Source organism: Aquarana catesbeiana, linkage group LG11 (assembly GCF_042186555.1).
Source record: "Aquarana catesbeiana isolate 2022-GZ linkage group LG11, ASM4218655v1, whole genome shotgun sequence".
Lineage (NCBI taxonomy): Eukaryota > Metazoa > Chordata > Amphibia > Anura > Ranidae > Aquarana > Aquarana catesbeiana.
The window spans coordinates 220,560,489-220,587,238 of NC_133334.1; the positions used below are offsets into that span (position 1 = coordinate 220,560,489).

Consider the following 26,750-nt stretch of genomic DNA (forward strand, 5'->3'; position numbering starts at 1 on the left):
AATTCTGCACTTGTAGAGAAGAGCAGATTGCAGATAAACAGATGAAACTTGAATAGGAAAATCTGTTTCATCTCTGTCTATCACCTGAGAGCTTTCACTTCACTGGGTATATGGAAACGTCTACACCACTTTAACCCCATGCCAACCGGGCCATAGCTGAAAGACGGCTACAGCGCGGTTGGCTTATTCTGGGAGGTCGTCCACGGACGTCCTCCCAGAATCATGTTCCCGCGCGCCTCCCGGGGCGCGCACCCAGCAACGTCCGAGACAGTCAAGTCCTCCGGACCGGGCGTGTCACGGAACAGGGTAAAGGGCCAATGACAGCTGCCCTTTACCATGTGATCGCTTTGTCCAATGACGGAGCGATTACTTGTCAACAAACCGGAGCTTGTCCGGTGCAGCTCCTCCCCTCTCCTTGCACCAATTGGTACAGCGTGAGAGGAGAGGGGGGAGCCAGGTGCAGCAGTGCTCTGGGTTGTCTCTGGAGTGCCCACAGTGCTGATCTGTGCCCATCCATGTAACATCCATCCCTGGCTCATCCATGCTCCATATATAATATATATATCTTTACACTTTTATTCACACATTTTCATTTCTTGTTAATTTTTATTTACACTCCTAACACAGCGCCACTCTCTATCCTTTGATTTATATTTCTTGGGGGATCATTTAGGTGTTCCCTTCCTATCTAGGGGGGCTGCAGGTGGGAGTCAGTCCACGAGCGCGGATCCGTTGATATATTTATCATGCTCCATATGTGTCCATCCATACTCCATCCCTGGCTCATCCATGCTCCATATGTGTCCATCCATGCAATATCCATCCATCCCTGGCTCATCCATGTAACATCCATCCTTCCATCCCTGGCTCATCCATGCTCCATATGTGCCCATCAATACTCCATCCATCCCAGGCTCATCCATACTACATCCATCCCTGGCTCATCCATGCTCCATATGTGCTAATCCATACTCCATCCATCCTTGGCTCATCCATACTCCATATGGGCCCATCCATGTAACATCCATCCATCCCTGGCTCATCCATGCTTTATATGTGCCCATCCATACTCCATCCATCCCTGGCTCATTCATGCTTCATCCATGGCTCATCCATGCTCCATCATGCTCATCCATGCCACATCAGTGTCTCACATCAGTGCCCATCAGTATCTCAAAAAAGTGTAATAGGTAGTTAAATTAGATTTGAAATGTATGTCCCTGATGGTGCTCCCTGCATGTTGGGCCTCTCTATGTGGCCAGGCTGTGTAAAAGTCTCACACATGTGGTATCGCCACACGCTAATGTATTTTGGGGTGTCATTTTTGCTATGTACATTCTATGTGTTTGAAATATCTTATAAATGGACAACTGTGTTAAAAAAAAAAAAAAAAGTGTTTTCATTTTCTTTCCACGTTTTCTAAAAACTTGTGGAAAAAAAATGACATGTTCAAAAGACTCATTATGCGTCATAGATTATATGTTTGTGTGTTTTCTTTCCAAAAAGGGGTCATTTTGTGGACGTTTCCATTGTCCTGGTGCCCCACGGCCTTCAAAAGTGTAAGAGGTAGTCAAAAAATTAAATGTGTAATTTATGTCCCTAGAACGCCTGATGGTGCTCCATGCATGTTGGGCCTCTGTATGTGGCCAAGCTGTGTAAAAGTCTCATATATGTGGTATTGCCATACTCAGGAGGAGTAGTAGAATGCGTTTTGGGGTGTAATTTGTGGCATGCATGCACTGTGTGAGAGAAATAACCTGTTAATATGACAATTCTGTGAAAAAAAATAAAATAAAAAAAAAAATCTTAATTTTGCAATGAATTGTGGGAAAAAATTATAACTTAAAAAAACTCACAATGCCTCTTACTAAATACACTTGATTGTCTACTTTCCAAAAAGGGGTAATTTGGGGGGTATTTGTGCTGTCCTGGCTTGTTAGGGTCTCAAGAAATTAGATGGTGGAGTGATTGGCACCATAGCTTTTAGACTTTTTGGCCAAAATGTATAAAGAAAAATTACTAATTTGCAAAATGTTATAACAGAAACAGAGAAATGCATTTTTTTTTGTTTTTTTTACAAAATTTCGGTCTTTTTTCATTTATAGCGCAAAAAATAAAAATCCAAGTGGTGATCAAATATCCCCAAAAGAAAGCTCTATTTGTGTGAAAAAAAAGGATAAAAATGTCATATGGGTACAGTGTTGCCGGACTGAGTAATTGTCATTCAAAATGTGAGAGCACTGAAAGCTGAAAATTGGTGTGGTTAGGAAGGGGGTTTAAGTGCCCAGTGGGCAAGTGGTTAAGCTTGCAAATTACTACATTTGCCATACACCTTGCAATTTTCATTTCTTTTAAAGCTCAAGTATGGCCAAAAATGATGGTCTTTTGCACATTAAAAATGGGTTGGTTCCAATAATGCGTGCCCCCTCTCTGCAAGTGTTACATTTTTTATTTATTTTTTTTAACTCAGACAGCAGTCTCCTCTTGGTGTCAAACTTCTGGCACAAGAAGAATTTTGCAAGCTTATATATTTCAGTGTCCCCCCCCCCCCCCCCCCCCCCCCAAGTATCCCATACGTGCCCCCAATCCTCACCATGTTTGGACAAGTCCAGTAGAGATAAAATCCCATGCTGTCCACGCGAAGGGTAACCAAAGACTTGCTGCTATTTTCCTGGAAGAAATAAAAAAGAAACCTCATGTCATTTTTATTGCTTATTTGGAGTCATTGCGTCCTGCAGATCATCATCTGTCATAAAAATACATCTTCAAATCCGCTGTACCTGAGTAACAGATCTAAAAAGTTTTAGAGCTTTTAGATTATGCCAAACTTGACAGTAAATTCCAGACCCTTTCCTGCAGGTGCTCAACTCTACCATAACATGGCCACTCGGTCCTCTCTAAAGGCCATGTTCTTCTTGAGAGCTTCTGCCGACTGACAGCATCCTTCTCTTCCCACCTCGCTCTTCAAGATGGTAACACCTATCCACAGATTTTTATGTTAATTTAGTAGCTCAGCAGAGCATATAGGGACAGCAGTGCTCAGCTAATAAGTGTACTTCTGTCGTGTGCAACACATTTATAATTTTATTACATTCACTAAATGTTTAGTAGAATATAAAGTTATATATCTTTGTTTGGAGATGAGATTCCTAGATAAAGCCAACATAAACTGCAAAAGGTTTCTGTTGTTAGAATTTATTTGATCTGTTTTCTAAACATAATGAATAATTAACATAAAAATAGGGGCCTTCTTAAGCCGGCCATACATAAATCGAAACTTGTCCGCTTCAGCAGGGACCGGCCGAGATTTGATCCATGTATGGGCAGGCTGACTGTACCCAAGACGATCCATCGATCGACTTGGGTACAACCAGCCTGTTGGATTTTCTACACAACTACTTCTGGCGGCTATAGTCATTAACAGTAATCATTGTGTTCTGCCGGCGGGGAAGGCTCGCCAACAGAACACAATAGCTCTTCGAGAAGGATTCCCCCATGAACACTGAGTGTGTGGAAGGAACCCGTGGTGAAAAGAAAGAAAAATCAATTCATTTATGGGCTGCCTTAGTCAAACAGCATATGAGGTTTCCACTATGGACATTGCTGGGTGTAGACATAAAGGGCATATTTCGCAGATCCTGGGCTACAAATACCACAATAGTATTGCACTGTGTTTTCAGCCAATTTTGAGAGAGATTATAAAGGATTTTTCTTTATTCATTAAAAATTGATGTTATTACTTAACTCCTCTGTGCAATATATTATTGCACAGAGCGGTTGCTTACCTGCTCTTCTGGAGTCCCCAGCTAGCACTTCCTGCTCCTTCTATCCCAAGAGTGTCTCCCCCTCAGCAAGTCGTGCAGGGAGGGGAGCACCCATGTGGGCACACCCCTGAGCCAGACTGTGTGTGTTAATAGACACATACACAGAGCTTGGCTTGGTCATTCTCCTGCTCTGTCCTCACAGGATTTGACTGGCAGCAGTAAGAGCCAATGGTTCTTGCTGCTGCCTGTGTCTCCTATGAGACCAGAAAGAGTAGGAGTGTTGATGCAGCGGAGGACAGCACTGGATAAGTGAGAGGAAGCAGGTAAGTGTTTAGGGATAGGGGAAAGCTGATGGGGATTTTACTGTATATACAACCACCAATATATAAAACCACCATTCAAACAAGTATATTGGGGAGCATTCCCTGTAAAGCCAGTGGCTGCGGTGACTGGAGAAGCAGCTGGTGCAGTGGCACTTCCTGGAGGGGTGTCTGCCTATAGCTGTAAATGGCGAGGGGGGGGGGGGGGGGTCTGGCAGTTGGAACCAGTGGCTGGAATTGCTGCTGCCTATGTTTGTATATGGGTGGGTGGGGAATCAACAGTATTTCACTGTTCCTGTGGGGTTGCTGACAAACCACGTGTGTTCAAGTAGGAGCTAGCAGGCAATGTCTATAAAACTTGTGTCTGCAAAACTAGGAAGTCAGTCAAAAGTCACCACTTCACTCTGTCACCCACTGATAAGAGGGCACTAGGGTCCATTTGCCGGTCATGTTTAGCTGCCATCTCTGCAATTCTTTATTCATTTATCTCCCTAAACTAGTTTTTCCTAGACCAGACTGCTTCAATAGTCTTCTGTGTCCTCCGTTCTGCAAGCCTTAACCTGCATTTATAACAAGATATTTCCTGCCAGACTTGCACTGCCTGTTTATCCTACAATTAATTGATAGATGCAGGTTAAATTGCTTTTTGCAAGCTAAAGAGCTTTACTGTTTCCTATGGGGTAGAACGTGAAAGGCCCTTTGGTGAACACAGAGGAAGCAGTGTGTTCTCACTGAGATTACCTGGACAGCCATAGATCAGGAACAGCGAGCTGGGTGCTAAGTAAACCTGACATAGAAGGGAGGGGGACTCACACTATGTTGTGACTGTTGTTAAACCTCAAACACCAAAGTGTAAACCGCACTGTAAAGAAGGAAGTATGCCTAGGACAGTTTAGCTGAAGGGAGAATGACAGACAATTGAAAAACAAAGCAACACATTCCCGAAGCATAAAAACTTCATCATTCAATGAGAGAGTTAACTAATCCAACACAAACCAGTGTTGCCAGACTCTCCTGGATAAAAGGCAACTATGAAATCCCAAATGACAGAGACATATTCCAGAGGTTGTCACAGATTTCCACTATCTCTCCGATCTGCTGGATGAATGCCAGTATATTAGACAGCAACATTGTACAGTGCCAGTTGCGTTTCAGTAAGTGGAAAATAGAAATATTAAATGTAATACAAACTAGTCTGCTTGAAACCCCACCCACAAACAAAGAAAAAAAAAATGGGGGGGGGGGGTTATTAGGGAAAAATCTGACCCTTCAGGCCTCATGTACACTGCTGCTGGTAAACAGACTTTCAGAGGCAGTTGGATGCTTTTTCCAACTGCCCCTGAACTCATCCAATGTTATCTTATGTGTACATGTACACAGGTCGGTTTAATGTTGTTTTAAGGCAGTTGCGTTTATAGGCTTTTCTTTGAAGGCAAAAAAATGAGTTCAGATGCCAAAGTTTCCGACATTTCAGACACCAAATGCAGCTAAGCTTGCATTTAGCCACGTTTCGTTTACAGGCATTTTTCATTTTTGGCTATTTTGAAAAAAAAAAAAAAAAAATTTTTTTTTCCCCAAACGCTTCTAAAACGCAAACGCGGCTAAACGCGGCAAAACGGACGATTTAAACGTGGGTTACTATCTGTCAAGTTAAGTCATTGAGGAGAGGTTGTAAAAACGTCCCGTGTACATTAAGCCAAACAGACCTCATCCAACACTGGAATCCAGCATCGAGCACATTTCACATGGGAAGACTGCAGCCTATAATTAGCTGCTCCAGTTTATGTCTCGGACTCTAATGTAATTTGTTTACTTACACAGTCATTCACTATATGGATAACTAAATACATTTGCCTCGTTTTTGCTTTTCCTGGAAAAAGGTCTTAAGATACAGAGAAATGTACATTAGGGCCTGCTTTCTCCTTTTGTGGAAAGAAACTTGCACAGCGCTGATCGTACCAAATGTCCAAAATGGAGATGTTTCTAAATACAGGAGAAGTGAAAAGAACAAAAATAATAGGCTTCCAAAGGATTGACTTAAATTTTCTAACCAGCCAGAGAAAATTACATCAAATGATCTTCTTGCTCCATTAGTTCAAAATTAGATGCGTCTTCGACTGCTCCTGTGGTCTGGTTCTGATGCTCATATGTCCATTGTAGGCACTTTTGGCTCCAGACCGCAGTCAGCATGGGCACCCCAGCCGGTCTGCGGCTACGACGCACCAAAGGCAACAAACTGCAATGCATTGTGCTCCGACACCTTCCTGTCAGAAACAGCATTAACTTAACAATTTGAGCTACAGTAGCTCTTCTACTGTATTGGACTACACGGGTCAGACTTTGCTCCTCACGTGCATCAATGAGCCTTAGCCACCAATGACCCTGTCGCCAGCTTTCCTTGCTTGGACCTCTTTTGATCAGTCCTGGCCACTGCAGATCGTGAACATCCCATAAGAGCTGCAGTTTTGGAGATGCCCTGACCCAGTTTTCTAGGCATTACAATTATACCCTTGTCAAAGTCGCTGAAATCCTTTATGCTTGTCCATTTTGTCCAATTTTAGCATACCAGCTTTGGGGACATTATGTTCACGTGCTGCCCAATATATCCCACCAATGTTCAGGTGTCATTGTCACATTCCCTTTACCGGTCAGTGGTTATAATGCTATGACTGATTGGTGTGTGTGTGTGTGTGTGTGTGTGTGTGTGTGTGTGTGTGTGTGTGTGTATACATATATATAAAAATATAAAGGAGGAAGTGTCCAGTGACTCAAATCCAGCTAAAACAGATCTTTGGATAGATTTTTTGGGTGGAAAGTTTAGTATCTCAGACTGGTTTTTATTGCTATATGCAAAGCCTTCCCCTCATTTCCTACCCTATAGACAGAAGGTAATTTTTAGCAGAGTAAGCAACTTCTGCAAGGTTTTAATTGCAGTCAAAGGTTTTAATGTGAGGTCTCTTTTGCAAACAGAAATCCTAAAGCCCCATACACACACGCCGAATGTCGGGTTCAATAAAAAACGGCCGACATTCGGCCCGTGTGTAAGGCAGCCGGTCCGACAGAAGCCGGACGTTTAGCCGGCTTCCGTCGGACAAGCATGCTGGAAAACCAGCAGCTGACAGTCTTACGATCAGCGCTCTCAACCAATGGCTGAGAGCGCTGATCAGAGTGTTCTGGCAGAACACAACAGCTCAGCGTAGGAGATCTCTGTACGAACATCGAATAGTACAGTGGCACTGACAGGAGCGGTCAGTTTTTTTCTTTCAACCCAGTGGGTTGAGCGAAAAAAAAAACATTAGTGTTATCAGGCTTAACCCTTTCCCACTCCAGTTGGACTTTCAATTATAGTTTTGCCTGAACCTCCAAAACTGAAAAGAAAAGCCAGTCAGGAAGTCACCAACAGTAATCAGTTAACAGTAAGAATCAGCTTACATAGAGTTGCAAAAAAAATTAGAACAGAGTGGGCGTTAGATAAGACTCATTATTTTGTTTTTTAATCAGCAATGTTATTTCCTCGTAGATTTCTCTGTAAAAAGTCTATTAAGTAAATTTGATATAAACAGAGCCAACAAATATTCTGACAAATTGCTTCTGCAAAACAAAACAAAAAAGGAATACGAGCCACAGCAATAAAGCATTTCTTAAGCTGACATAAGGGAAATTGCCATAAAATACTTATAGAGGACATGTCAAGGAGGAAGAGAGGAGATATCAACAAGGTTCATCTAGGGTAACAAGTTGCACTCTGAGCTCAGCTAGGGAATAAATCAAATCCGCTCAGAAAGACCGAGCTAAAGCAGCGTAATGCATCTGTTATAGCTTCTTGCAGTTACTTACTATAAGCAAATGTTACTTATAAACTTTAAACTAGAAGTTAAACGTAACACAACTATACAAGGCTAAGTAAAATGTTCTTCTACAGCAAAGACAACGTATGAAATGTAAAGGAGTGTAGGGCACTCTGGATAACAGAACTGGCCAGAGATCATGTCCGCAACATGGGATGGATGCAGATCATGCAAACAGGTGTCTAGGACAGCACTTGAGCAGCACTCCGAAAGGGAAGCAATTCTCTACTAGAATTATAAATGAACAAAGCTCATCATGGTAGACAAGGTGGAAAGTCCAGTGGCAGGTAGTCCCAGACAGTGGCGGCTGGTGGTCAAATTTTTTTTTTGGGGGGGGCGCAAACGAACTGAAAATTAAAAAAAAAATATTGAAATAAAAAAACACCAATTGCAGCCTCACTGTGCCATCACATGCAGCCACCTGTGCCCATAACATGCAGCCACCTGCGCCCATCACATGCAGACTCTTTGCTCTATCAATTGCAGCTTTGTGCCCATAATATGCAGCCACTGTGCCGCCCGCCCGCTGTCTGCCCGGCACTTACCCCATTGTAGGGGAGGGTCAGGCGGCGAGTTGTGGGACAGTAGCGCGGCGATACATGCTGTGTCCTCCAACTCCTCCGTGGTGTCTTCTTCCTGTTATCCTTGGCGCCAATGGGATCGCCTCTGCCTTCAGCCAATCAGGTGCCTGGTATTACATCCAGACCTCCTGATTGGCTGAGAGGCAGTTCTGTGTTAACAAAGCAAATATTCATTTGCTTTGCTAACACACCTGGGTGCGCTGCGAGCTCAATTGTTTGCGCTCACAGTGCACCTTTTTTGACACCTAGTAGAGCCTTTGCTGCAGTAATTCACGCGCACGGTGCCGAAAAGGGGCTGGACGCCTGAATAGGGGGTGGCGACAGTGGCTGTGGATAGATTCATGCAATGCATGAATCTATCCAGTATACACAGAGGAGGTAGCTGGAGTGTCAATAAAGTGTCCACTGGATGTTATATGAGCTTGGCACATTAATGCAACACCACCGCAAGAGTGTTTATTACTTGGGCATGTAGTTGAGCATTAATGTGTGGCATTAGTTCATAATTGGCACTCCCTGCCAAGTAATTTATAAAGACATCAGCACCATCATCTAGGTTGTTTATTAAGACATCATATACACTCTCAAGGTCCTTGCGCTGTGTTTTGTGCGTTACCTTTTGATTTTTTTACCCTCAAGTGGATGTCTACAGCAGCAGGACTATTGGGACTACTTCAGTCACTACTGGCCAATAAGGTTTAGAGCCTTGGTATATTTGTGTTGTGTTTTTAGAAGTTATGAATGAACAATTGCCAATTGCAAAAGTTTTTAAATGTATATTAGCCACGGCAACGTCCCCTCAGGGTGGGGGCATTAACACCCTGCACTCACAGTATGGTCTCGATATTCAGGGTTGAATGACACTCGGTGTCATTCAACCTGAATAAAAATGACATTTCGTAGATTATTTTTTAAAAAGAAGCCTAGGAGTAAAGCCTAGTACACACCACTAGTTTACGAAAAAACTGACATCTCCGGTTGGAGCCGCTGTACTAACGATCCGATGTTCTATTGTGTTCTGACAGAGGAATGGCCCCCCCAGCCAGAACATTCCGGCCAATGGCTGAGAGCGCTGATTGGGAGCCGGCCGGCTGCTGGTTTTCCAGCATGGTCACCCGACAGAAGCCAGCTATACACATGGGCTGAATGTCGGCTGATGGCGTCCGACGTTCAGGCGGTGTGTACTGGGCTTTATGCGTTAAACAAAGAAATTGGTAATCTGAAAATGGGATAACTAGGATCAGGTATTTCAATGAGTCACGTTTACTTAACAGCTCAGGTGTCCGTTTTTTATCAGCTTTGCCACTTTACAGTGGAATCAAAATAGATTTCAGAGCATCTTAAAAGGGAGTTGTGAAAGCTCTGGAAGTGTACAAAAGGATTCCTAAAAACGTGGGCAGCCATTGTTCCAGAGCAAGGCAGAAGGAATATACAAAAGAATTTACTACAGCACTGATTTTTATTTACTTAGGCGTAAGCCTATTAAAAGATCAGTGTGTGGGCATGCTGCCCTATTCTCAAACCGATCAATAAGAAGCATAGGGTGACAGTGAGGATCTTCAAGCACTTTACAGGAATCTATAAAACAATTACTTAAAGCGCTTGTATACCCATTCCTACAACTCTTCTTCACATGGACAATTCCAGGTTTTATAATTAGTTGCTCTAGACAGTGTTAATTTTGGCAGCAAATTTCAATTTAGTTTTAGTCCCATTTTAGTCTTCTGCAATTGTTTTGGTTTTAGTCGTATTTAGTCGACTAAATCTCCAGTACATTTTAGTCGACTAAAATGTCCTATGTTTTAGTCGACTAAAATCCCCAGTACATTTTAGTCGACTAAAGCTCATTTGGAGTTGTCTAAAATCTAATTGGTGTAATTAAATTGTAATGCATTAGTTAAACATTTCTCTACAATTTCCAAACTCATTATATACTGCTGGAGTGAAAAATATATTATTTATGGTATTGAGGTATGAACATGCACTACAGACCAGTGTTAATTTTGAAGTCGAATTTCAGTTCAGTATTAGTCTTAGTCTTTTGACCAAAATGGCATTTAGTTTTAGTCCCATTCTAGTCATCTCAGTTTTAGTCGTATTTTAGTCGACTAAAATAGTATTCATTTAGTCAATGAAATTAACACTGGTTCTAGATGAAGGTCTTCTTACCTGCTTGCCTTGCAAATTTTCCGGCAAGCCGAGACCATGCCGGAAAAATGCAGGGTCTATGCCGGGGCTGAGTCATTTCCTAGAGTCGACGTCAGCCCCAACATCCCGCGATATTTCCTCATACTTCAACAGGATGGTCTCTGATTTGCTAGACTTACTTTCCGTAGTAACCGGAAATAAAGAGGAGGCTTGGATACTGCTATTACTGAGCATGCGCAGGATTATGGAGAGGAAAATCTACTGTGGGCAGAAGTAAAATAGAAGATAGATGCGGAAGACCACAGTTGATGTGGCGTGGGCTATTATAGAGCAGAAGCGTTTTGAATAGAAATATTTTTTACAGTAAGAACGATTTTTGGGCATACACTTAGTGCCCATTTTATTCTAAATAAATATTTAGATTCTAATATTGGTTAAATTGTTTACTACCGCTTTAAACAACAGTGATGTACATTAAATATCACCATAAAACCACTGGGATGAGCCACAGCACTACTGCCACAAGGCTGCACTGAGCCCGTAGATCATGAATGGGCTGTTTATGTGGCTTGAGTCGCCAAACATGCAGGATGCTCATAATATATATATATATATATATATATATATATATATATATATATATATATATATATATATATATATATATATATATATATATATATATATATATATATATATTATATAAATAAATTTATATATTATATATATCAGGGATATGCAATTAGCGGACCTCCAGCTGTTGTAGAACTACAAGTCCCATGAGGCATAGCAAGACACAGACAGCCACAAGCATGACACCCGGAGGCAGAGGCATGATGGGACTTGTAGTTTTGCAACAGCTGGAGGTCCGCTAATTGCATATCCCTGATATATGGACACTGCAACCTAAACATGATGGATCGAGGCTGGTCTGTTGTAAATGGATGCAAGTGTTTTTATCCGGCAGCTCATAGATCCAACATGGGTCCAAAAAGCTCCCCTTGGTAAAAGGAGGAAAAAACTGAATGGGCACAGATGTCACAAAAAGTGACATCCATACAATTCTGCTCCTTTTTTTTTTTTATCAAATACTTTCTATTAAGATTACATTTTTTTACATACTGTATATACATACAACACATCGAACAAATGTCCATACAAAAAAAAAAAAGAAAATTAAATAGTTTGTTCCGTATATATCACTAATCACTGAGTGTTAACTTTACAACACGTTAAAGTAATTCAATTAAGCTCCCTGCCATAGACCCATCGAAGAGCAGAAATACTAAAATCAGCAGTGTCAGGGAGATCATCCACACTAGTGGAGACTAGGTATTAGCCAAGAGGACCAAATCCTATTAAAATTTATTCATACAACCCTCTATGCTTATAAGTAATGCCTGGTACACAGGAGTCGTTTTTATTGTTCAACGTGGGCCGAATGTCAGCCAGTTTCTATTGAAGTGGTCAGTGCAGCCGGACATTCGGCTCATGTGCCACTCTCTATGCAGCACAGCATTTACTGCCGCGCACCAATGAACACAAGAAAGAAATCAACTTACGGGCAAGAAATAACAAATGAGTAAATAAAATTTTCTGGTTGCAAAATGGCCAGTCCTCCAGAAATATGCTCAACAAGGCAATTTTGAGATCAAAAGTCAATTGAATTATTTTAGTTAAGCAGGGGATTTGTTCATGGATAGCCTGCTTGTCAGACTAAACCGTATTCATGTGACAGAGCCATGGAAACATCTGCTGTTTACATTAGAAGGCTGGCAGGCTGCCAATATCCGATTTTATAGAAAAGAGCTGGCTTTTCAGTGCCTCTTCCAAACTTTGATGAATTTCTCCACAATGCATATAGTTCTAGTGGTGAATGACAGCGTGATTGAAAGTGCTTTTACTGCTAAATATGTATAGTCCATGCACAATTTCACTTTAACCCTTTTGCTGCAACCAATGCAAATGTTGGCAACAGCGGTGGCATTTACCCACACTGCTGGCTATGTGTATTTCCTTAGGTGACTGTCAGCTCTCCTGCGGAAGGGATTTAGACCCCTTTCACACTGGGGCATTTTTCAGGCACTTTTGGGCTAACGCCTGTAAAGTGCCTGAAAAACGCCTCCCCTGCAGCCCCAATGTGAGAGCCCGAGTGCTTTCACACTGAGGCGGTGCGCTTGCAGGACGTTAGAAAAAGTCTTTCTGGCGGTGTGGGAACGGTATATACACCTCTCCTTCACCACTTATGCCATTGAAATCAATGGGCACCGCTGCCGAATTGCCTGCAAAGCACTTCAGCAGCAGCGCTTTTAACCCTTTATTCGACTGATAGAGGGGGTTAAAAGCGCCCCGCTAGCGGCCAAAAGCGCCGCCATTACAGCGATAAAGCACAGCTAAAATTAGCTGCGCTTTACCGCTAACGCCCCCCCCAGTGTAAAAGTAACCTTACAGCAGCCTAATTTCCACAGGTGTGGCAACTTTTGCAAATTTTTAACTGAAAATATGGGTTAGATAGTTGCGCTTATACTGCCAGACATAATTGCAGCTACTAGCCACCATTTTATCTTCCAGGGTCTCTGCTTTTTTGTAGTTTAAATGAATCTTTAAAGAGGAAGTAAACCCCAATGTGCCAGTATGTATCGTATACTGAAAAAAGAAAAGTGTGCGAGTGTGGCGCTGTCCCAAAGTTGCAGAAGAAATGTCTGCATATATACAGTTTTATCAAAAGTGTCACGTGTGTATTCCTTTAAGTGAAATATGTATGGCAGTTATTACCACTCCTGTGGGTTAAAGTGACTGGTGATTTAAACATGAGAAGCATAATGAGTGCAATAAATCGCATCCAAGGTGTCTAGTGCTATATTCCCTCAAAAGGAAAAAACAGTATTAACCACTGCTAAGAGCATGAAGCGGTCTGTGTCTAAACACTAGAAAACACAAAGTTGCAATAAATACATCACACGCGACATGCAAAAAATTCTAAAGTGTCTAGTGCTAAATAAATAAATATTAAAATGTTGTTCTACAAACGTTGCAAATAACAAAGTGACAAGTGTCCTATGAAGAGGTCACTCTGAAAAGTGCTAAACACGTGCCATGCAAATGGTTCTATGATAGTAAACAGTTCATATGGGTATGTCCCCGGTGCACTATAAGTGAAAAAAGGCGTCCTTTGTGGGATTCCTCAAAGCATACAACAGGTGGTAATCCAGTGCTGGTGTCTCGCGTTGTGATTGTGCAGAGACTCACCAGCTGTATATCCCCTGCAGGGGTAACGAGTAGTCACAGTATGTGCCACTGTGCAGCAGTGCTTGGCAAGACCAGGACGATATCATAAGGACATAAGAAGAAAGGATTCCATAGTGTGAAACCGTTTAAAACCACTATTTATTAGGTCAGATAAAAAGGGTACTCACATTGTAATGGAAAAAATGAGCGGTGTACAATGCTTACAAAGATGTTCCTAAGCGTCAGCTTTGCAGGGAGATGTCAGCAAGGCGTTCAGTCAAAGGCCACGCCCTACGTACGTTTCGTCACACGGACTTCTACGGGAGCGTGGAAGTCCGTGTGACGAAACGTACGTAGGGCGTGGCCTTTGACTGAACGCCTTGCTGACATCTCCCTGCAAAGCTGACGCTTAGGAACATCTTTGTAAGCATTGTACACTGCTCATTTTTTCCATTACAATGTGAGTACCCTTTTTATCTGACCTAATAAATAGTGGTTTTAAACGGTTTCACACTATGGAATCCTTTCTTCTTATGTCCTTATGATATCATCCTGGTCCTGGTCTTGCCAAGCACTGCTGCACAGTGGCACATACTGTGACTACTCGTTACCCCTGCAGGGGATATACAGCTGGTGAGTCTCTGCACAATCACAACGCGAGACACCAGCACTGGATTAACACCTGTTGTATGCTTTGAGGAATCCCACAAAGGATGCCTTTTTTCACTTATAGCGCACCGGGGACATACCCATATGAACTGTTTACTATCATAGAACCATTTGCATGGCACGTGTTTAGCACTTTTCAGAGTGACCTCTTCATAGGACACTTGTCACTTTGTTATTTGCAACATTTGTAGAACAACATTTTAATATTTATTTATTTAGCACTAGACACTTTAGAATTTTTTGCATGTCACGTGTGATGTATTTATTGCAACTTTGTGTTTTCTAGTGTTTAGACACAGACCGCTTCATGCTCTTAGCAGTGGTTAATACTGTTTTTTCCTTTTGAGGGAATATAGCACTAGACACCTTGGATGCGATTTATTGCACTCATTATGCTTCTCATGTTTAAATCACCAGTCACTTTAACCCACAGGAGTGGTAATAACTGCCATACATATTTCACTTAAAGGAATACACACGTGACACTTTTGATAAAACTGTATATATGCAGACATTTCTTCTGCAACTTTGGGACAGCGCCACACTCACACACTTTTCTTTTTTCACTTTTTCCGCTCACTCCACCCCCTGTGGAGTCAGCGTATGTGAGGGCAGCAGTCTATCAATTTAGGAATATACTTCCCACCTAGGCTTCTAATTACACCCATTAGCGCGGACTCCCTATTTCCTCTGTTACATGTATCGTATACTAGCACATTATGTGATACTTACCTGCAAACAAAGCCTGCGCTGTCCCCGCTGGAGGCCGCATCCATGTTCACCCCTCTTCCTTCCGGGGCCGCGGACTCTGGCTCTGTGACTGCCCGGAGTCTGGGTCACCAGGCACAGTACTCGCTAGTGAAGAAATGGCACGGAGGGTTGGAGGGATGGGGTTTGAGGAGGAGGTCCTGTGTAAGTTCACCTTACAGATTTTTCTGTAAAGGTGAACTTACCCTTTAAGTCTAATAAGTGTATTGTATCAAAAAAAAAAATTATGGAAATTAAAGGGTTAAAGTATATTTGCACTTTTTCTGTAGCACCTACTTTATATTTTTTACATGTTCCCATTCACATAGCACAAAAAAAAAAAATGTACTCCTGGCACTACCCCATTTAGCACTTCTGGAACTTGATTATTGCTCTAATAAAGTATATCAAGAACAAGTTGAAAATTCCCCCAATTGTAAGCTTCTAACTTTTCTCCCACAATCCCTATCCAAAGCTAAAGGCTCTACTTTTTTTTTTTTTTTTTTATCACTGCCTGCCAGCTGATTCCCAGGAATTGGAAACCCCGGAAGATTCATTCTTTATCTGAATGGCTGGAGACACTCAATGAGATCATGCATATGGAAAGGCTGGTGGTCGATGAAAGGAATGCCAATGAAAAATAGTTCTCTAACATTTGGTCAGCATGGATGTTTTACAAGGAATCTCAAACATGCAAGGATTTTCTGACTCCGCTACGTACAGAAGAAAATACTGCAGATGCCTAAACTACCGATGCAACTTTGTTGATATTTTGAAAGTTTGTCAAGCTGCATTGAGGCCTTTTTAGTTGACATGCCACTTATGGTTATGGTAATTGTGCCATGCTTGTGCGAATACTTGGAATGGCCCGGTGTGGTAAGTGGGGTCCCCCAAGGATCTGTTCTGGGCAGGGTGGATAAAAATCAATGATTTTTTTTTTTAATTAAAAAAAAAAAAAACAGATTTTTTTGATTTAAATTGATTTTTTTGATTTGTATTAAATTTATTTTAAGGAAAGGCTTTTGGAGTAAAAAAAACTAAAGATTTCTATTTAAGATACTTTAATAATTTAGTTTATTCAGCATTAAATGGAGCTTAGATATGTAGCATGAGGCTGTATATTCTGCAATATTAACATTTTTGGTAAACTCAGTCAATGAATCCAAGCTCTGCAAGCTGAGATAACATACACTGCACTGATGCATTCACACAATTTCACAGTAACCATGAGATAAAACAAAGTTCAGGAATATGCCTTTATCCTAATGTTTTGCAAATCTATGTACACTACAAACTTTATGATTAAATTGGTTCCGATATCGCTGTTTTACTAACCTGACAGCTTATTATCCTAAATAGGAAGCCTTCATTTTGTTTGCAATTATGAAAGGTTCTAACTACCAGCAAGAATAAGTCCTTACATTTAAAGAGCACCTGTCATTTCAGATCCATCATGGCAGCTCCTGTTTGCAGGCCACTCACCTGCTGCCACCACGTCCCTGTTGTGTCACTGCCGCATCATCAGTCGTCCCATTAAAGTGAATGGGACTGTCGGTGAGTCAACAGCAGGTCAGAGAAGACATATGCGCTTTAAAAATTATGATTTAAAACAAGCCTTTTTACTAGTGATTTAATGCATGATATCAATCTTAAATCAACTTTATTTAAATCAAATCCACCCTAGTTCTGGGACCAATTCTGTTTAATTCATTCATAAACAATATAGAGGATGGTATTATCAGTTCAATCTCAATATTTGCCTATAACACAAAGCTAAGCAGGGCAATAACTTCTGTGCAGGATGTGAAAACCTTACAAGAAGACCTAAAAAAAAATAATAGGGTGGGCAACTACATGGAAAATTAGGTTTAATGTTGAAAAATGTAAGGTAATGCATTTGGGTGTTAAAAATAGGAACACAAGTTACTCTCGGGGGGGGGGGGGGGCTCTGGGGGGATCCAGGATAGGAAAGGGACCTGGGGGTCCTAGTAGATGATAGGCTCAGCAACAGCATGCAATGCCAAGCTGCTGTACGTAAAGCCAACAGAATATTAGCATGCATTAAAAAGAGCATTCACTCCAGAGATAAAAACGGTAATTCTACCACTCTACAAGACTCTGGTCCATCCCATCCAGTTCTGGGCTCCAGTCCTCAAGAAGGATGTGCTGGAATTGGAAGGAGTTCAGAGAAGGGCAACAAAGCTAATAAAGGGACTGGATGATCTCAGCTATTGGGAAAAAGACTACAAGCATTGAACTTATTCTCTGTGGGAGAAAAGACGCTTGAGAGGGAATATAATAGTGATATACAAATACCTGACTGGTGACCCTAGCATAGAGAAAAAAACTTTTCAATGAAAAGGAGTTTAAAAAGACATGTGGCTATTCACAGATATTGGAAGTGAAGCGGTTTAACCGTAATCTGCGTAAAGGGTTCTTTACTGTCAGAGCAGTAAGGATGTGGAATTCTCTTCCACTAGCAGTGTTATCAGCAGGGAGCGTCGATAGTTTAAAAAAACTACTGGATGGGCATCTAAACGATTGCAACATACAGGGATATACTATTGACATAAACACATGCACACACACCACAGGTTGAACTGGATGGACTGGTGTCTTCTTTCAATATTACCGACTATGTAACTAAGTGACACGGAGAGGCCCACTCCTTCCCATTTCTTTCTATACCCTGTTTTCTCCGATTTTCTTTTCTATCCCTATGTTTCGCTCTTCTGCTGTAATACGCTCCTTTTCTTACATTTGTTGTTTTAGCCCATTCTACCTTCTCTGCCTAGTTAAAATAAATCTGGAATCAAAGACAACAATCAATGTTTCGCAACATCCCTTTTCTCTTATCTCACTTGCGTTGTGATAATCAGTTCATTCTTGCTAAACACTACTGTTCATATGATATATACCGTTATTTATAACTGCCATAGTTGAACAGATTTATTTCATTGGTTGTAATTACTGTGTTTTCTGAATAAAAGTAAATTTGAACAAAAAATATTTAAACATTGCTGCTTACGTATTTACTTTCTCTTTTCCCAAAAAACTAAAAAAAAAAAAAACACTATAAAGATTAATTTATATATATATATATATATATATATATATATATATATATATATATATATAAAATTTATGAATAGGAACACAGGAGTTTTCTCACATTTGACTGCAAAAGTGACCTACATGTTAAAATGCAGTGTGAAAATGTAAAATATGATTTAAAATTTTGACTATAGATACTTTATTTATAGCTTACTACTTAAAGGGGCTGTAAAGGTAATTAAAAAAAAAATAAAAATAAAATAACAAACACGTTATACTTCCCTTCACTGTGCAGCTCGTTCTGCACAGAGTGGCCCCAAACCTGGTCTTCTGGGGTCCCTCGGCGGCTGTTTCAGCTCCTCCCCACAAGAACTAACCACCTTAATGCGAGTTCCCTCGCATGGTGGTTAGTTCTTGCGGGCGCGCTCCCGTGATACAGCCGGCGGCTATAGCCGCTCACTGTATCACTCGGCCCCGCCCCCCGGCGCGCCGCGTCATTGGATGTGATTGACAGCAGCGCGAGCCAATGGCTGCGCTGCTTTCAATCCATCCACTGTAGCCAATCAGCGGCCAGGCTGAGCAGCGAAATGGATGTCAGGAGCGAGCGGCTGACTTTCAAGGTGTCAGGTAAGTAAAACGGGGGGCTGGGGGCGGCGGTATTGTCGGAAGTTTTTTCACCTTAATGCATAGAATGCATTAAGGTGAAAAATTTTTTACCTTTACAACCCCTTTAAAGACCCCTTTCACACCGAGGGCGTTTTGCAGGCGCTATAGAGTTAAAAATAGCGCCTGCAATCCGCCCTCAAACAGCTGCAGCTGCGCTGGCAGGACGTCAGGAAAAGTCCTGTCCGCAGCTTCTTTGGAGCGGTGAAGGAGTGGTGTGTTTACCGCTCCTCCACCGCTGCTCCCCATTGAAATCAATGGGGCAGCGCTGGGATACCGCCGGCAAAACACCGCTATTGCGGCGCATTGTGGGCGTTTTTAACCCTTTCTCGGCCGCTAGTGGGGGTGAAAGCGCCCCGCTAGCGGCCGAAATGCGCCGCAAATCCGACGGTAAAACGCCGCTATAAATAGCGCCGTTTCACCGCCAACGCTATAGGCGGCTCGGTGTGAAAGGGGTCATAAAGTGGTTGTAAAACCGAAATAAATAAACCCCTGTAAGACAAAAGGTATGATGAGCTAGTATATTCTGAAATACTTACCTTAGATCGAAGCTGCTGCAGGGGCCCTGCACACCACTGTGATCGGCGACATGTCTCCCGGAGTTATTTCCGGGTTCGCGGGCTCCGGCAATGTAATTGGCGCGGGAGCAGCCGGCCAGGGCACGTTGCTGAAGAAATGGAACGAGCGAGCCGTTTCTTCAATGCGCATGACGTCGGCACAAGCCTATATGGTAAATATCTCCTTAACCATGCAGGTTTAGGAGATATTTCCAGTACCTACAGGTAAGCCTTATTATAGGCTTACCTGTAGGTACAAGTGGTGTAACAGGGTTTCCAACCACATTCATCTGAATGATCTTGAAGATCCACGCACATTTACTTGGCGCACATTTGCTACATCCTTTTAATAAGCACTGATGTGTCAAAGAATTCACAGAGCCTGCCTTCTGAAATACAGAGGTGCCGAGAGGAGGACTTTTAGGAGGCGGAGTCATTACAGGTATCATAGTTTGCAGACAGTATAGTAACATAGGATATGTGGCCCTTAAACTGATGTTGCTAAGCATGCAGGGAATCCAGGACATTGTGGAAACAGAGGACCAGCAGACAGGCAGCAGCTATAACAACATGAAAGGCAATTTTTCAAGTAGTAAGCTTATATTGGATCAAAAATAACAGCTGCTTTTATTGCAATTACAATGCTGATGTTTTAGGCCCCTTTCACACGGGACGGATCCGTGTTGATCCGCCCCGTGTTTATCCGCTGCTCAGCGGGGATCGCTCCGTTTTCCCCAGCTGAGCAGGCAGATGACAGGGCGGGACCCGCACACTGTGCAGGGACCGCCCTGTCAGATCTCCGCTCTCCCCTATGGGGGATCGGAGGAACACGGACCGTCTGTCCGTGTTCCTCCGATCCGCTCTGCAGACGGATAGAAAAATAGGATTTTCTTCCGTCCGCAGAATCGGACGAGAGCGGAGCCGGACAACATCGGGTGTTAGCGGATGTACATCCGCTGACACCCGCTATCCCATAGGGATGCATGTATGTCCGTATTTCATCCGAAAACGGATGGATGAAATACGGACATAATGTCCGCATGTGTGAAAGGGGCCTAAAAATGAACCTGTGTGTTTAAACACAGAACTTCTTTGAGCTCTATGTACCAGGAAGACCACAGACAGACAGTTATCAGATGGGGGCAGGAATCAGCTGAAAAACACTCAAGCACCACCACAGTAAAATGAGTGCCTTCTGCAATCTGAAAGTGCCCAAAAATATTAAGATATATGCGATTACTAAAAAAACAAAAGATTAAGACCCCTTTATGCTGCAGCATCTGATGCGCAGACAGCCAGAGCAGCTGTCAATCAGGCATCTGTGTGGATCCAATATGGTTGGGATCCTTCCACAGCCTGGAACAGCTCTGTGATATCAGACAACGGGCTTTTGCCCTCTGACGGTTGATTCTGGGTCAGTAAGTGCACTCCCGTGACCCACGAGAGAAGTATGACCAAAAAAGCTTTAGCCATACTTCTCTTTTGAAATTATCAGGTAAAAAATTTAATTTGGGTAAAAAAAAAAAATGTAAAAAAAATTTTTTTTACAATGACAAAATAAGGGACAATCACCTTCATGAAACTGTATTTAAGTGAAGAAAAAGAACTGTGTAATTAACGAGCACTGTGTGTGGGTAGAAAAGGTTGAGGACTCTGCATGTTAGTGCAATGCCGTGTGCTGGCTTAATCCAATTAGCCTGAGTACTGATCAGTGGCAGATAATCCTATAATGTAATTAACATTCTGCCATTCACGGCAGTTCACAGTGCAAAGAACACACTGGCAACCATCTCCTGCTGGAGCCAAGCACAAACCTGTACAATCTCTAATAATTCTTCCACTACTACAGCCATAACCAGTAATGCAAATGATTTAACCTTTAAGGCTCTCAGATACCAGCAGATCAACCTGACTTAAACTCATCATAGACTGATTAAAATTCATGTGGTTCAGCAGGAACCAGCCGAATTTCACTCTATGTGCAGGCCAACTGCACTGAAGTTGATCTATCAATCGACTTCAGTACAACAAGCCTGTTGGGTTTTTTTTCGTACAATCACTGCCGGCATGGTTGAAGGAAAGACAAGACAATTGCATAATCTAGGTCCAGCCTACATGGCTGGCATGAATAAGATATCGGCTATTGGTAAAACTCATTGTTATCACATAGATGGTCCCTGGCTAGATTAACCCCCCCCCTTTTTTTTTTTTTACACCACAAACTTATAAGGAACAAAGGAAAAAAAGGCCCAAAGCAGTACTGGCCCTCTCCAGGTTTCCACATTGCACTTCTTGTCTTTCACCAGTGCCTTTCCAGGTTGAATAACTCCCCAAGTAATGTTACCCACTTTTTGCGAGTCTAGGGTGCCAAGTCAAGAACATGCCTCTTGGGGGCGTGCAATAGTGTTGCCCTGGGCTCATAAATGCAGGGAGCAGAGCACCATCATCACTTTGAACTGTTCTGTGCTCAGAGGACCTGCCCACTGCTGCCTTAGCAAGGACAGGAAGAGGACCGGGGAGGTCAAAGGACAGGACCTAAAAATTGCCTAAGGAAAAACAACATGTACGCTAGCAATGAAAATAACATTTGGGAGAGTGCTCCAAAGAGTTCTGTACAACCTGGAGTTGGACTATAAAAAGGAAAGCACATTAGCCAATAATCCAACAGGCAAACTGCCAGTAAAAGATGTAGAATACGTGCAAAAGAAAAAGGAGTGGCCCCCATCATGTATCTGGACTGAGCTGATTACATAATATATTTGCCCAGCGTTCAAAAGATCACTTAGAAAACAGTTTAATGGCCCCTAGATTTTACCAAGGCAGGAAAGCATTCCCCTTGCTGGACTTTTAAGGCACTAACTATGTAACAGAAAAAAGTATTGTAATGTAGTATTTAAATATACAAAACATTTGGAACATGGAATATGCAATACTCCATCTGAAAATACACCAAAGAATAATTGAATTGGATCCTCCATCACCCGACACGTTTCAGAGCATAAATTACTCCTTCTTCAGGGTTGTGTTACAAGAATTAATTACATGTCTAACATAAATAGGAACAATCAATAGATCTTGGTAATATGGATCTTAAAAAGAGATATGGTATCTAACTCATTTGAAGACCATAGGCATACCAGTATTTATATAATGTAGTATCAAAACACCATGTCCTTCCTGTATCTCCCTGCAGAGGGAGAAGAGAGGGGAAAAGGAAGGTGATGGTTCTTTATTAGGTAATGGTGGTATGCACTGAAAAGAAACATAGCAAATATATATATGTGTTTCTGGATGTAATCCTTCAAAAATTGTAGTTGTAGTATGCTATAATAATTGCTGTACTTTATCTTAGTTGCGATGAAAAAAAGCGTGTGAGGGCATCCCTCCAACCGGCGTCACCACAGGATAGTTTCTCAAACTCATCTCCTATGCAGTGCACTTAAATATCCCTCCCCCACCAATCCACAGACACCGCCTGATAGGCAGCAGCTATGTAGGGTCGTAGGAGGAAGAGGCAGGTGTTCCCATCCTGACTGACCTCCCCCAACCCACCGACACAGAATGCTACCCAGCAGGCTCAAACTTCCCACTGGAGTAGCAAGATGAAGACCAACTGAGATGGAAAGATCCAAAAGGATCACGAGTGGCCTCAAAGCTGCCACAGGCATGAAACCCAGGTGGCTTTCCGTGCCGGGCGATCCCGCTGCCACCCCCCACAGGGACCCCCCAGGAAGGCACACAACAGTGTATGATTGTATATGTGTTAACGAGTAAATGTAATGTATCCACTGTAACTCCATTTCGGAGGAGGACTTTGTTCCAGTCCCCCCCACTCGGATTCAGGTGTATCTGATCAAGGATGAGAAATTTATCTTTGGGAATTTACCACCATGGACCAACTTGATGTGTCGGCCAGGGTTGCATACCTACATGCTCCTAATGTGTCTATCTGCTCTCCTCCAGAATTCAACTTTGGTTTTACCAGTACAGAAGCACCCACAGTCACATAGTAACATGTAGATAACTCCAATGGTTTTGCAGTTTGCAAAATGATTTGGTCGGAAAACTTGACCATTAGGTAAAACAGGATTTCTTTGAGTATACATGTATCTATACATGCATGACCCACACATGTAGGTGCCCTTTAAATTTGCATGGGTCATTGCAGGCCTCTTCTTTAAATTCACTTCTCATTAATTTATCCTTGATAGATGTTGCTCTTTTAAAAAAGGTGAAAAGTGGGAACTCCGGAACAAATTGTCCCAGAGAGGAATCCAAAGCTAGCACATGCCAGTACCTATCCACAATAGTTTTAATTTGATCTTGTTGATTTGTATACTTGGTGATATGAAAATCCTTATTGGGTTAGTTTCACTTTTGGATTTTCGGTGAATAAAGCAACTTTTATCTCGTTTGTGAGGAGGCCCTTCTATAAGCTCTTTTAAGGGAGGCATGGGAGTAACCTCTCTGTAGGAGCCTGTTGTGAAGTTTGTTAGCCTCAATTTTATACATATTATTGTCTGAACAATTCTGTCCAACTCTTAAGTACTGACTATATGGTATGGAGTTAACTAATGCCTTTGTGTTAGATTTTGACAAAGAAGTGTTGCACCAATTGGACCTCTTTAACTAGTTCCTGCCCGCCCACCGTCAAATGACGGCAGGGTGGTGCGGCTCTCGTTCTGGGACGACGTCATATGGCGGCGTCCCAGAGTGGCCGCTCTCGCGTGACGGTTGCTAGGACATGGCGCGACCCTGGTCTCTGTAAAGAGCCGCGGCTCTTTAACCACTTGCCAACCAGCGCATGCCGATTTATGCTGGCAGAATGGCGCTGGTGGGCAAAAGGGCATACAGGTACGTCCCCTTTAAGAAGCGGTGCTGCGGGTGTGTGCGCGCCGCCAGCAGCATGAGCACCCACCGTGGTCTCCGTGACCGCGGAACATGCGGACTCTATGTCTGCTGGGTGACCGCGATCGTGTCACGGAGAGGTAGAACGGGGAGATGCTTTTGTAAACTAAACATTTCCCGTTCTGCCTAGTGACAGGACAGACATCACTGCTCTCTGTCATCGAGTGCAGTGATCGCTGTCATGTGAGGTGTAGCCTCCCCCCCCCCCCCCCCCCCCCACCGTTAGAATCACTCCCTGGGATACACTTAACCCCTTCACCGCCCTCTAGTGGTTAACTCCTTCACTGCCATTTACACAGTAATCAATACATTTTTATAGCACTGATCGCTGTATAAATGACAATGGTCGCAAAATAGTGTCAAAAGTGTCCGATCTGTTCGTCATAATGTCGCAGTCCTGATGGCAGATCGCCGCCATTACTAATAAGAAAAAAAAACAATTAAAAATGCCATAACACTATCCCCTATTTTGTAGACGCTATAAATTTTGCGCAAACCAATCAATATACGCTTATTGCCAATTTTTTTTACCAAAAATATGTAGAATACATATGGGCCTAAGCTGAGAAAAAAAATATTTTTTTTATATATTTTTGGGGGATATTTATTATAGCAAAAAGTAAAAAATATTGCTTTTTTTCAAAATTGTTGCTCTTTTTTTGTTTATAGCACAAAAACCCCCCCCCAAAAAAACAAAAAAAAAACGCAGAGGCAATCAAACACCACCAAAAGAAAGCTCTATTTGTGGGGAAAAAAAGGACGTCAATTTTGTTTGGATACAACATCGCATGACCGCGCAATTGTCAGTTAAAGCAACGCAGTGCCGAATCGCAAAAAGTGCTCTGGTCAGGAAGGGGGTAAATTCTTCCGGGGCTGAAGCGGTTAACCATGTGATCGGCTGTGTCCAATCACAGCCGGTCACATGTAAACACGGAGATGCCGGTAATCGGCGCTCCTCGCCTCACATTGACAGAGTGTGCAGCGAGGAGAGCCCATCAGTGGCATCTCCTCACAGGAGACATCTACACATGTAATTAGGTCACTGCTCATCAGTGCCCTGATTACAATAGCGACACCAGTGCCACAAATCAGTGCAAACGATGAGTGCCCACCAGTGCCAGCAATCAGTGCCCACCACTGCCTACAAGTGCCACTAATCAGTGCCCATTAGTGATGCCAGTCCATGCTGGCTATCAGTCCCGCCTATCAGTGCTGCCCATCAATGCCCACAATGTAAATAGGAAGAGCGGTTTAATTGGCTTTTCCTCACTTGGGTCTGATGGGGGGCTGCTCCCCGGACAGGGGGGGGGGGTCTGTAGCCCCCCGCGGATGTCCACCCAGGACCACCAGGGATGCCACCAGGACCACCAGGGATGGCCACCACTGATGACCACCAGGCGTGGCATCCCTGGTGGTCATGGGTGACAATGTGTACCCACACATGATGCCAATCAGTGCCCATCAGCAATACCTGCCAGTGCTTCCTAATCAGTGGTGCCAATCAGTGACCTCTATCAGTGCCACCCATAAGTACCCATCAGTGTAGCCTTTCAGTGCCCATCTGTGCCAGCTATGAGTGCCCAGTGCTGCATATCAGTGCCACCTATCAGTGCCACCCATAAGTACCCATCTGTGCCACCTATGAGTGCACATCAGTGCTGCATATCAGTGCCCACCAGTGTCGCATATCAGTGCCCATCATCAGTGCCACCTCATCCGTACTCGGCAGTGCAGCCTCATCAGTGCCCATCAGTGAAGAAGAAAACATACTTATTTACAAAATTTTATAACAGTAATGAAGAAAACCTTTTTCTTTCAAAAATTTTTTATTTGTTTAGCAAAGAATAAAAACCGTAGAGGTGATCAAATACCACCAAAAGAAAGCTCTATTTGTGGGAAGAAAATAATAAAAATGTTGTTTGGGTACAGTGTAGCATGACTGCGCAATTGTCATTTAACCACTTGCCTACCAGGCACTTTACAACCCCCTTCCTGCCCAGGCCATTTTTCAGCTTTCAGCGCTGACGCACTTTGAATGACAATTGCGTGGTCATGCTACACTGTACCCAAATTTTTTATCATCATTTTCTTCACACAAATAGAGCTTTCTTTTGGTGGTATTTGATCACCTCTGCGGTTTTCAAATGACGGCGGGGCGCTCAGCAAGCAGTTAAACAGCGACAGCGCTGAAAGCTAAAAATTGGCTTGGGCAGGAAGGGGGGAAAGTGCCCTGTATTGAAGTGGTTAAAGAGTTTTTTTTTTC

General features: G+C 42.7%; 1 protein-coding gene across 3 annotated transcripts in view; it reads right to left on the reverse strand.

Moving 5' to 3' along the window:
• Nucleotides 1-26,750, reverse strand: part of PLCB3 (phospholipase C beta 3) — a 244,207-nt gene that overhangs the window by 130,663 nt on the left and 86,794 nt on the right. For all 3 annotated transcript variants that reach the window (XM_073605354.1, XM_073605353.1, XM_073605355.1), the window contains exon 2: nt 2,594-2,671. In XM_073605354.1, coding sequence (XP_073461455.1) covers nt 2,594-2,671 — 78 coding nt within the window. The remainder of the gene's footprint in view (nt 1-2,593; nt 2,672-26,750) is intronic.